The following is a 12,810-nucleotide window of genomic DNA, read 5'->3' on the forward strand; positions in this document are numbered from 1 at the left end:
AGATATTATAGATTAAGATACTTGTGCTTTTAATGTGCCTAAGTAATTAGTTAAGTCTGCGCGTTTAACACATATTAAAGAGACAACTTTCTTTCTGATAGAAAAAGATTTTACATGCAAACTTTAGTTCTCTACAAAATTTACGGCGCAAGAGTCCTAATATGCTACGGATGGTCTAAAAAAAATTATAAGAAACTTATTAAAGTTAAAGGTATTAAAGCCCGTGTCCGTCCCCGTTTCTTTTTTTTTTTTTTAATATATTTATAAATAAAAAAAAATAGAAAAGTTTACTTCCATATATGGAAGTAAACTTTTTTTCTTTTTTTAATGTTCTATATATATATGGAAGTAAACTTTCTTATAAGGAAGTTTACAATAAGAAGTTATAAAGTAACATTAAACATAATACACACCGTAGCGGAAATAATTTACTTGAAAAAAAATGTCCACCAGAAACGGTTTGCATTTTCAAAACCACGAAACATCCTACAATAATAATCTAAATTTTGAAAAGATTCTGTCAACGTCTTTTTAAAAAGAAGTGTTTAAGATAGGTAACTTCCAGAAATGCTACAAACTTTAAGTTTTATAATAATAATACTGGTGTCAAAAAAAAACTATTATAGGTTGTAAAAGTAAATAGTTAAAAATATACATATATCTATATATATATATATATATATATATATATATATATATATATATATGTATATATATATATATATATATATATATATATATATATATATATATATATATATATATATGTATATATATATATATATATATATATATATATATATATATATATATATATATATACATATATATATATATATATATATATATATATATATATATATATATATATATATATATATATATATATATATATATATATGTATATATATATATATATATATGTATATATTTATTTATTTACTTTTACAACCTAAAGATTCTGTCAACCAGACGTTGACAGAATCTTTTCAAAATTTAGATTATTATTGTAGGATGTTTCGTGGTTTTGAAAATGCAAACCGTTTCTGGGGAAGCAAAATTTTATAAAAATTCTAAAAATAACAATTATTTTTTAAAAAAACTATTATTTAAGATCTTTTTGAAATTATAATTAAAAAAAATAAACTTTTTTCATTTTTAGTTTAAAAGGTCATTTTTTTTGCAATAAACTAAAAAATAAGAATTTTTTTTAAAAAATAATTATAATTTTTGAAATTTTTATAAAATTTTGCTTCTTTTGAGATTCAACATGACATACTTTTGAAAAACTTTTTTTTTTATAACATTAGGAACCTTTTTGATGTATAAGGGCCTTGTGGCACCCGTAAAAATATTTTTTATTCAAAAATTTTTTAAATCCAGTATTGTTTTATTATATAAAACACTTTTAGGGGTTGTCAGCTGACATTTTTAAAAAAAGTTGTTTTTAGCACCACCCTAATATATATATATATATATATATATATATATATATATATATATATATATATATATATGTATATATATATATATATATATATATATATATATATATATATATATATATATATATATATATATACATATATATATATATATATATATACATATATATATATATATACATATATATATATTTATGTATACATACATATATATATATATATATATATATATATATATATATATATATATATATATATATATATATATATACCTTTTAGAGAGTTTGAAGCAGTAAAATCAACGGAGTATTGCAAAAAAAGGACGCTTATAAAGCATAAATTAGAGAAAAGTTATTTGTTTTTTTACCAAAAACAAGAAAAAAATTTTCAGTTTTACAACGTTTGTTAAGTTTTACAAAGCGTTTTTGTATTTCTAAATATTGAATATAATCTTTTATATTATATGTTGAATATGATATTATATATTTAATTGGAAGTTTATATTTAAATTTTATATCTTCTTTTTAACTATTTGTATTTATATATATATATATATATATATATATATATATATATATATATATATATATATATATATATATATATATATATATATATATATATATATATATATATATATATATGTATATATATATATATATGTTAGGGTTATGACTATTTTTCACCTAATACTCCTGTACTGTAGTTTGATGAACTTTTACCTAAAAAGCACAAAAGGAACTATTATTTGCATATCCTTAAAAAAAAGTTCACCCCGCAAATCAAAAATCGATTTTTAACTTCGCAAACTGGTTTTTGTTGTTGTCATCATTGAAATTTATATAATTTAGTTAAATATTTTAATAAGTATATATTTTTTTAAATAGAAAATCCTTGAGACACTTTTTATGATGCACATAAACTGACTAAAAAAAATATACTCATTAAAATTTTTAAGTGAATTTAATTAAATTTCAATGATGACGGCAATAAAAACCGGTTTGGTTAGTTAAAAATCGATTTTTCAATAGCAAGGTGAACTTTTTTCAAAAGATATGCAAATAATAGTTCCTTTCGTGCTTTTTAGGTAAAAGTTCATCAAACTACAGTACAGGAGTATGGGGTGAAAAATAGTCATAACCCTAATATATATATATATATATATATATATATATATATATATATATATATATATATATATATATATATATATATTAATACAAATAGTTAAAAAGAAGATATAATATTTAAATATAAACTTCCAAATAAATATATAATATCATATTCAACATATAATATATAAAAATTATATTAAATATTTAGAAATATAAAAACGCTTTGTAAAACTTAACAAACTTTGTAAAACTGAAAAAAAATTTCTTGTTTTTGGTAAAAAATCAAGTAACTTTTTTCTAAATTATGCTTTATAAGCGTCCTTTTTTTTGCTATACTCCGCTGATTTCACTGTTTCAAACTCCCTAAATTGATCCTTACTTTGATGAATGGCCAACTTATATTTTCTGTCCTCTTCATTGTGAACAAAATTAATAAACTCTGACACAAGCTTAATTGTCCGTTCAGAACAGTTGTACATGTAGTATATATACAGTCGGCGAACAAATTCAATGAAAGTTTTAAATTGGTCGGCAAAGCCCCAAAAAGATGAAGGACAGTTTAGTCAAGGTTTATCACTATTTTTACTCAAATTTAACAGGCTAAAAATGAAACCACGCGTTCCGAACAATCAACTGTGCAGTTTCTTCTGGGTGAAGTCTAGATCATTTAAAAGGGCTGGATTTTCAGACTTCTCATAGTGTGTAGAAACAGGTTGTGAGAAAAGAACTTTTGCAACTTTTTTTTTCTCATCATCTTAGAGTTCTTCAATGGAATTAAGGTTTGATCTAAAAACGACGTATCTCTCTCTCTATTGATTACAATATATTTTCAATTCCCTCTAGTAAATCATAAGCGCCTGGATCATAAGGTTTTACCCAATTTTTATATGGACTATCTGCCAATGATTGCATATGATTTTTGAAAAGGCGCAGAGTAAACTAAAAAGGAACGCACAAACCACACAGTATAAAATATAAAAACAATTTCTGACATTCTAATGATTTCTTTTTACAAACTAGCCGTCAATCGGTAGGCTAAATGATTACTTAAAACTTGAATTTTAAGATAATATGTAAAGTTTGCGATGAAACTTGTGTGGAAACGATTCCGGTGTATAAGCATTAAAGCTTATATCTGAACATAAAGTAGGTGAGTGTACTAGTTCTACTAGTACACTCACCTACTTATGTTCTACTAGTTCTTTATAATCATCTCTTCGAAACACTAAACTAGCGAGTGCTATTTGCAAAATTGAACAGTTTCCTCAATCTATTTTTCTAGATACGTTCCTTTAACTGCAACTTTGTCAAACATTTTGAACTTTGATTTAAGCATAGACTCCTTTATTGTGTACCAATTGAGTTATAAAATCAGAATTTTGGAATCATTAGTTTTACCAATGTGAACTTTTTCCAAAAATATTTAGAGTGAAGATCGTAAACATGTCTTTGACATGTAAGCTGTAATAATGTGTTTGACAGAACCTAATGTTTGTGCCGGAATACTTTCCAGTATTAGTTTCAGTTATAATTCTTTGCTTGACTTCATCTTAAATATTTTCTTAAGTATCACAATGAGAATTTCCATTACCGTATTTTTTACCACTTACGGAATGCCAAGAGGTTTTAAATCACCATCGATCTTCACAAGAACAGCTTAACAATCTATTTTTCATTTTGTATCTTTTGTAATATTCAGCCAATCTCCAACCATTATCACATCTATTACATGTTAGTAATTGTGTATACATAATTAGTAATATCTATATGCATATCAGTAATTGCAGCCAACCTCCAACCATTACCAACTTGTAGTGATGTTACTTTTCTTTCTCTTTTCTATAAATACTATAATGGAGCTGTTCTAAAAAGCTAGCTTCTCTTGTGCCATCGACTAAAATTTGATTTCTTGTTACTCGTCATTCAATTAAGTCATAATACTATGGCTGTTTCTAAATGCACAAAAAGTTCTTATTCGTCTAGTTTTTTTTCCTCGAAAATCAGTTCTTTTGAACTCGCTTCCTTCTCTTTCCTGATTCATAAAACTTGCATTCTTTTATGTTGTCGTTATCTTGCTCTATAAACTTCATCTTTTTTCTTCTAGTAACTTGCAACTCTAATAGTGGTTGCTTGCAGCCTTGTTGGAAGTGAAGGTGTTGAAAATAGTATAAAATATCCTGCTAAAGTTTTCCATCAAAGTGTGCCATTGTTAGAAATTTACTTTGAATTGCAGCTTTTATAATACCTTCTTGATATTTAACTGCATTTGTAATTGCTACTTTCTTTTTTTCACGCCTGATAGGGGATTTAGAAAGCGAGAAATCTGTCAAGTTGCTCCTAGAAGTAACTACCATGTAAAAGAGCAAGTGCATCATGCTTCTACATTATATGTTTTTAAAAAAACCCTTTTTAAAAAACTTAAATAAATGCTAAAAACATAAAAATTAAATGCAACTTCTTTTGCAAACTTTTTATGCAATGTTGTTGAAACACTAGGTTAATGTTGTCAGTTAATTAGTCTGAAACATAGCAGTTAGAGATCTCACTATGTTCTGATCATAAAAGCTCAGTTTATTCAGTTTGATACTTTTGTTGCTCAGTAAATCTTAAATATTATAATCTTCTTTCTTTTTTCATCTTTAGTCAATATGCTAAATCCTTTGAACTACGGGTCATTTTACGTTTCGTCATTTGATCCTTTAAAAATTGCTATCTGAGTTGATGCACCTATATTGTTTCCGTGTTTCTTTTTTAAATAGAGCAAAATATTTTCTTGGCACATTTTTTTAAAGACGTTTTGAGGTAACTCTGCTGCGTGGCCATTTTTATTTTTATTTTTTTTTTTCAAATTTACTCATTTTTCAACAAGATAATTTAATAGTTTCCTAGAACGCATAATATTAATTGAATTTTTTAAAAATTGCTTCAAAACTTTTTAATCTATCTTCATATCAGAGAAAGAGTGAAAAAAGTCAAGTTAACCTATTGGTATAGGTATAATTAAAATTCAGTAAAAATAAAAAAACATTTTTTATATATTATTTAGCGAATCTGATGAGTTTATCATGAAATATGCCTCAGTCATATCCTCAATTAATCCAGGGGTTTTTTTATAGCAAAAAGAATGCAGTTTTTAGGACCTATTGCTTGTCCAGAGTATGCTGACATCATTTCATCTATTTGTTGAAAAGCACACCTAATCAAAGTTTTGGTGGAAGTATTTTTGTCTAACGCCTGAGTTAAAACTAAATTAAAATTTTATAATTTCTATTTTTAAAACTGAAGTTTAATTATTTGGTAATATATTGAATAACAATTTTCACTAAATTCAATGTTTTAATTATACCTGTAAGGAAAGTTAAAATTAGTTTTATTATTTGTGGCAAACTGTGAAAGTTTCTCTAACACTTTTTTATCTTCAAATAAAAATGTCTTAAAATCGATATTGTGATTTTTGGTAGCATTTTTACTTTTTTTAATCTTATCTATTTTTAGTTTTTGATTTTAAAGTAAAGGTTATATATGGCAGTTAATGATAAAAAATAAAAAATAAATCTTAACTTAAGTAAAAATATGGCACGAACTCTAAACTAAAGACTGTTTTTGCTTGTGACAGACGTGAGTTATATTTGATCGCAAGCATCATTCTATTTAAATATTCTTAAAAATTATAAAATTTATATAAAATTTAGTGCGTTGAAAGCTATTTTTCTTGGTCTAATTTGATATACGTTTTTTAATGTAAGCTTCCTACCCAATTCAAAATTTTAATATTTAGGTTTTAATATTTAAATCTAATAAATAGGCTTTATAGTTTACGCAGAAAAAATTTTGGTGTTTTATTTTATGGTTTTATTTCAAAGGTTCCCATTTTTTTGTTGAAAAATGAGGGTTTCGGGGCACAAATTGTAAAAAATGGACTTTTAAATGTTGGAAAATAACGCACCCTAATGTTCATAACTTATACATTTTTACAAACATACTAATAAATCTATATTTTTTGATAAATTTTATAATTCATACAGTAATATCTGGATATTTAGGGGGCTCATTTGCAAATTTTAGACAACGACGAGACGGTATGGTTTTATTTATTTTGGGTTATTTAAAAAAAAAAGCGGTTATTTATTCAAAACCATTTATTCATTAACAAGTATTTGTTATTAGTGATAAATTAGAAAAAAATACATTATCAAGGAGTTTAGTTTTTAATTAGTGCGCACCTACCTTTATATTGCACGCTTCCCCCTCCTCCCTATTCGTTTTCGTGCACTGTTTGGAGACTCCACCTGTTCTCTATAAGCATGCGTACCTTATGGAAGGCCCATAGCCCGTAGGAAATGGAAAAATCAAAAATGTCATTACCAAAAGCAGTATATTGATAAAATGTTTCAGCCTACAAAAACAATGTAAGTTCTATGAAGAAAATATACTGTTATTAAATTGACGTGAAAGAATTAAGAAATGATAATCTTCCTGCAAAAGCTAAAACAAACGAAATTTTTAGGAATGGCGATAACGTATGGTTGAAACCACCAAATGAAACATTTTGAAAAAATTTGTATAATTTAATGGCGTTCTGCGTCATGTAAAACGTATTCGATCTCGAAATGACATTCAAAATTTTTGTGATATTCATGCCGAAACAGAAATGCACACAGATAATGATCGTGATAACGCAGAAAATCATGGTGTGCAATGTAGATTTGTGTTAGAAACAAGTAAAGAATGCGTGCTGGAAACAAACTTTGAAGCCAAAAATGGATTTCAAGAAACCAAAGTGCCATTGCCACGAAAGGCGCATGCCTTAAGAACGACGCACGCCTCAAAAAATGAAGATTACTCTTTGTATGATCCTCAAGGATCAAGAAGGAGTGTAACTTTGGTGTAGAAAATTCCAAATATTCTTTGGCAATTACGTGGTTATTTTTTAAATTGTTTTTATGTTTTTTTAAGTTTCAATTTTTGTGGGAAGTTCTTTTATACAAATTTAAGTAAAATTTTTGAAAAGGTGAGTTGAATTCAGGAAAATAAATAAATCATTTGGATATAAAAGAAATTTTGTTTCGAGCGAGAAAATTACAATTGCGATTGCAATTTTGGCTAAAAATTTATGTTTTTTCATATTTGCACCTTTAGTGTAGTTAAAAAATCTAAAACTTTAACAACAGGTAAAACAGTTTTACCAGAATATACAAAAACTTAAGCCGTTGTAAGCTGTTATGTTAAACAAAAAACTTATTACGCGTTAAAATAAAAAATTAAAAAATTAAAAAAGAAACTGAGCTTCAATGAAAAAAAATACAAAAAGTACAAAAATACAAAAACAGATAACTACGAGTCGCTAACTTCAACTTTCTTGATCAATACTTTAAATTAGATGTTGATTTATGTCAGAATGCTGACTTTTGTAATGGTTTCAACATACATACACAACAACACATTAAATTAAAATAGTTTTTTTAAAATGGCATTATAATAATATCATAATGCTTTGCATTAATATAAGAAGTATGAATTGATTTTTGTTTTAACTTTTGTATTTTTTAAAAGAAACTGAAAATATTTCCAATTCAACTTGCATAACAGAAACTTGGATTTTTTTAATTAAACTCAAAAAAAATTATATTTTCTATCTTTCAGCTTTTAAAAAAATATAGTGACAAATAAATAAAAAAGATAAAGATGGTGAAGAAAAGCTGATTCACGTAAAAGAAAACGTTGAACATAACTTTAGGACGATACGTCCTAAAATGATGTTTAATGCTTTCTTTTAGTAATTATTCTATTTATTCTAATAATGAGTATTATGGGAATAATTTAGAGATGTTTAATGTTTTTTTTAACAAACTTTTAGCAAATTTAGTAAATGTATAGCCAATATGAAGCTGTAATGAGTGTTTTTATCAACGTAAAGTTTAAGAAATTTGAAACCAACGAAGTTAGTTTCAAATTTTTAGACTTTTACGTTGATAAAAGCAACTTATTACAGCTTCATATGGGATATACTTTTACTAAATTTGCTAAAAGTTTGCTAAAAAAACATTAAACATCTCTAAATTATTCCCATAATACTCATTATTAGAATAAATAGAATAATTTAGTGGTATTTATAGATACGCAACCGGACATAAATAATTTCGTTACCTCTTTACAAGATATAGTTTTACAACCTTCATCAAATAAAGATAAACTTGATTGACCGTTTTCTACCTAAAACAAATAAACTTTAAGTTTAAACTTTTTAAGTATTACAATCTTACTTATATTTGAGATCTGGTACTTAAAACTAACATTATATGCTATTTGTTTCTTATTTACACTAAAATATTATTATTTTGTTTAAATGTTAAATCTTATTTTTTGCAATCTCTTTAGAACCATTATATACAGACTTTATTGCGTAAAGGTTTGACTACACTACCTAGTATTTACTTAGTATGTCAAAAGTGATTAAGAAATAATATTTATACTTTTAAATATTAAACATTATTTCCCTCATGTTGCGCAAATTAAAGATTTAAAATATTAAACTAATTAGTTACTGAACAGAGCTTCTGTTGCACATCTTTAGAACGTCTTACATACTTGTGACGTTCTTAAAATGTGTCCACTAGGAAAGATTTTGTTTGTGTGAAATTATTCGTTTTAATTAATTATAATTTGTTTTCGCTTAAAAAAAAAAAAAAATTTTACAACAATATTTTTTAAGCAGTTTTTTTAAAGGCCGAGGGAAGAAAAGTACATTATACTACTTGATTTGGACACAAAATAATAACTTTTTAGTGCATGTGCTTTTCTGCTGATCACGTTAGAGTGACAATTGGTACTAAGGGATAGATAGAATTAGTGTTGAATATAGAGGTGTTCCGGAACCAGTATACTCATTATCAAAAAAATTCAGTTGAAAATTGCCTAAGTTGGTTAAAAGTTCGTTAGTTTAAAAGTTTATTTACTGTAAACGATCATTTGGCAAAAGCCTTATTTAAAAAAGACCTACGCAAAGTATTTAAACTTTCATTTTTTTTTCGCAATTTCAAAATTGCGAAAAATGTATCTTTCTCTCGCGTTCTAAGCAATAAAAAGAAACAATTACTTGTTTTTTTTCTTTCCACTTTTTTTTATTTTTTTCGTATTCTCATATTATTTCGTTTTACTTTATGGTTTTTATATCTGTGTAAATCAGTTTCCTTTTTGCAATATTATCTGCTATCAACGTTTTGCTATATATTAAAGCAAAAGTATATTCGAAAACGTAATTTAAGTGAGACGCGTCAAGATTTAGTGCATAGGAATTATCAACTTCTGAAAATATCAAGAAGTTTATTGGTTGAAGCACTATTTTTTATCTGGTTATTAATATTTCTACACAGTTTATAGTAACACTAAAACAAAATTCCGGGTACCCGGTAGAACCGCCGTATTACCAGGTCCCCGGGTTCGAACCGGGTACCCCTGTCACGTTAAATAAGTAGATCATTAAATAAGTAGGCAAAATGATATTCTATGCATGCGTAAATTTTTGGGTACTTATTTAACGTGTTAAGTCACGTTTAATAAGTAGATCTTTAAATAAGTAGACAAATTGAACAGTCAAGGCACTTTTTTGTTAACCCTTTTTGTTAACCCCTAAAAATAGTGAAACTGATATGATCACATCTCTATACTAATTACTTTGTATTATTATAAGTATATTGACTTAAACTATAAAAGTCCATCTAGTAGAAGGATTTAAAAATTAGTGGCCCTAGGTTTAATTAGATTTTTTGGAATTGTACCAAGAGTCACTTTCTGAAAATTAAGTTTAAATAATAAATTTATAACAAAGATAGACACATAAACTTGAATAAAAGTTTATTTAATCTTAAATTGTTTCAATTAATTTATCTAGTGTTACATAAGGTGGCTCATATAGAAAAAATATAGAAAAAATAATCAATTTAAAAAAAAAATTCTAATTTTTTTTAATAAACCATTTTATTCAAAATTTGTAATTCTTTCAGAAAATATATACATTTTGCATAAATTACTTACTAATATTACCTTACTTAAATTTTTTTATTGGTCAGTTTCATTTTTTGCTATTAATTTCTATTTATCGGAAAACTTTGGTCATTGTTTTCATAACTTTTTAACTTCATACTTTCTTTGCAACTTCAAAACATGATATCTTGAGATTAAGAAAAGATTTTTGGCTGAAACTTTTAGTGTATGTTTCTTAATCATTAAGATTTCAGATGCCCTAAAACGATCAACTAAGAATAGTTTTATCAATTTTTGTAACACAACACCTGTTTTTTCTTTTGTATAAATTTGTGGTTTTTTTAAGTATTATGTCCCGTTTTTGATATTTTAATTAATTTTTCATTCTTTTAGTAGAAATGAATAAAAATAATGTAATGAAGCTATAACCAAAAAGTTTTTAAGTTTAAACCAAAATTAATCAAGAAACATTGTTTTGAATTTTTTCAAATTTGCGCTTTTTACCTCTTTGTTGAAAGTTGCCTTTAATATAATTTATTTACAGTTTTTTTAATGAAGTATGAGTTTCTTACATCATCAAAAATACAATAAAATATATATGAACCGTTGCAATTTATTCTATTAAAAAATTTTTTTTTTCTATATGAGCCACCTTAATTACACACTTAAATATATAACAAAGTAGTTCTGAGCAAAATTGACAAATAAGTCTATGCATAAAATGGTAGTCCCAAAAGAACTGTGGATTTTGAGTTGCTGAGACGTAGTACAAAATTAACTTCAGAAACATAAAATAATATAAAATATACAACAATAATAAACTCCTAATCATAAATTATATAAAAGTTCAACTTAAATAGCTGGTTATATATACACATACCACATAGTTGACATTTTTTAACTTAATAATTTATTATACCATCAGAGACATACTTTTAAACATCTTCAACAGAGTAATTATAGAATGACATTTTAATTATATAATTTTAAAAAATTTAAAAATGAGATTATTGCTGAAATTTAACTATTTATAGTCTATACTTAACGTAAAAAAAAAGCTACTTATTTAACGATAGATTTAATTTACCTAACGGAAGCTTTACGCTATATTTACGCAAAACTGATTGATACTTGTTTAACATCTACTTAGGGATCGTCCATAAAGTAAGTACGCTCAGAGGGAAAGAGGGGGTCTGCAAATGGCGTATATGAGATGGGAGGGCAGTGGATCAATTATTAAAGAAAAGAGACACTAAATTTACAAAAATATCATAAAATGTTAGATAAATAGGTTAAAAGCATAGGTACTTTAAGGGAGGTGAAGGGTACTCAAAAAAGCGTATTGCAAAATGCGGGGAGGGGGAACGGAGGTAAGAAAATAAAGTGTACGTACTTTATGGACGACCCCCTATTTTACGCGACACCCCGCTCATCTCTAGTTGAATATTATATTTTTAAATACTTAATTAACAAAGTTATTTATGTTTTTTATTTTATTGAGAATTGTGATTTATTAAGTGTTTTATACAAAATATTTTATAATTTTCATGGTTTGACTTAAATGATTTTTATTTTTAGCACATTGTTGCAAAAAAAAAAAAAAGAAAAGAAAGAGAAATCAATTATATATATATATATATATATATATATATATATATATATATATATATATATATATATATATATATATATATATATATATATAAGTATATGTATACTGACATAAAAAATACCTTTAAATACATGCAGTAAGAGTATAATTGACTCAGTTTAAACCAATCTTGAGTTAAAACTCTGTTTTCATCAAATTTATCTTTAAAAAGTGTGCACCTTTCTACTTGCGCTTTTGCGCTCTGACACATAGCGAAAAAAAATACGCTAAAATAAATTTTCATAATCTTTGTTCAAATAGGATAAAAAATAAAATTGAAAATGATCACTAAGCAACAATCAATATAGATAATATAGCAATGAGCAGCAATCAATATCCTTTGACATGATACATGTTACAACATGATATTTTGTAGCTCCTCTTTATTTATTCTCTAAAACTCATAACACATAAATTTTCCCCTTTCTTATTGTATATCAATACAATAACATTTCTTTGAAAAGCTTTTGTGGAACAATCAATAGTTTTAAAATCTCTTTTAAACTAAAAATTAGTATATTTAAATAAATTATAATAAATAATAATTATAAATTTAAAAACTTTTGTTTTAGTTTTATAAAGATTTTTTTTGTTTTTCGTCAAACAAAATATATGG

At 25.2% G+C, this 12,810-nt stretch overlaps 1 protein-coding gene across 1 annotated transcript in view; it reads right to left on the reverse strand.

Moving 5' to 3' along the window:
* The window catches only part of LOC136084861 (uncharacterized), a 138,392-nt gene extending 125,790 nt beyond the window's left edge, over positions 1 to 12,602 (reverse strand). The window contains exons 1-2 of the mRNA XM_065806046.1: positions 12,277 to 12,602; positions 8,708 to 8,773 (exon numbers count right to left, since the gene is read on the reverse strand). Of these exons, the coding sequence (XP_065662118.1) occupies positions 8,708 to 8,773; positions 12,277 to 12,438 (228 nt within the window). The 5' untranslated portion in view covers positions 12,439 to 12,602. The remainder of the gene's footprint in view (positions 1 to 8,707; positions 8,774 to 12,276) is intronic.
* Positions 12,603 to 12,810: the final 208 nt, after the last annotated feature.

Source organism: Hydra vulgaris, chromosome 09, assembly GCF_038396675.1.
Source record: "Hydra vulgaris chromosome 09, alternate assembly HydraT2T_AEP".
NCBI lineage: Eukaryota > Metazoa > Cnidaria > Hydrozoa > Anthoathecata > Hydridae > Hydra > Hydra vulgaris.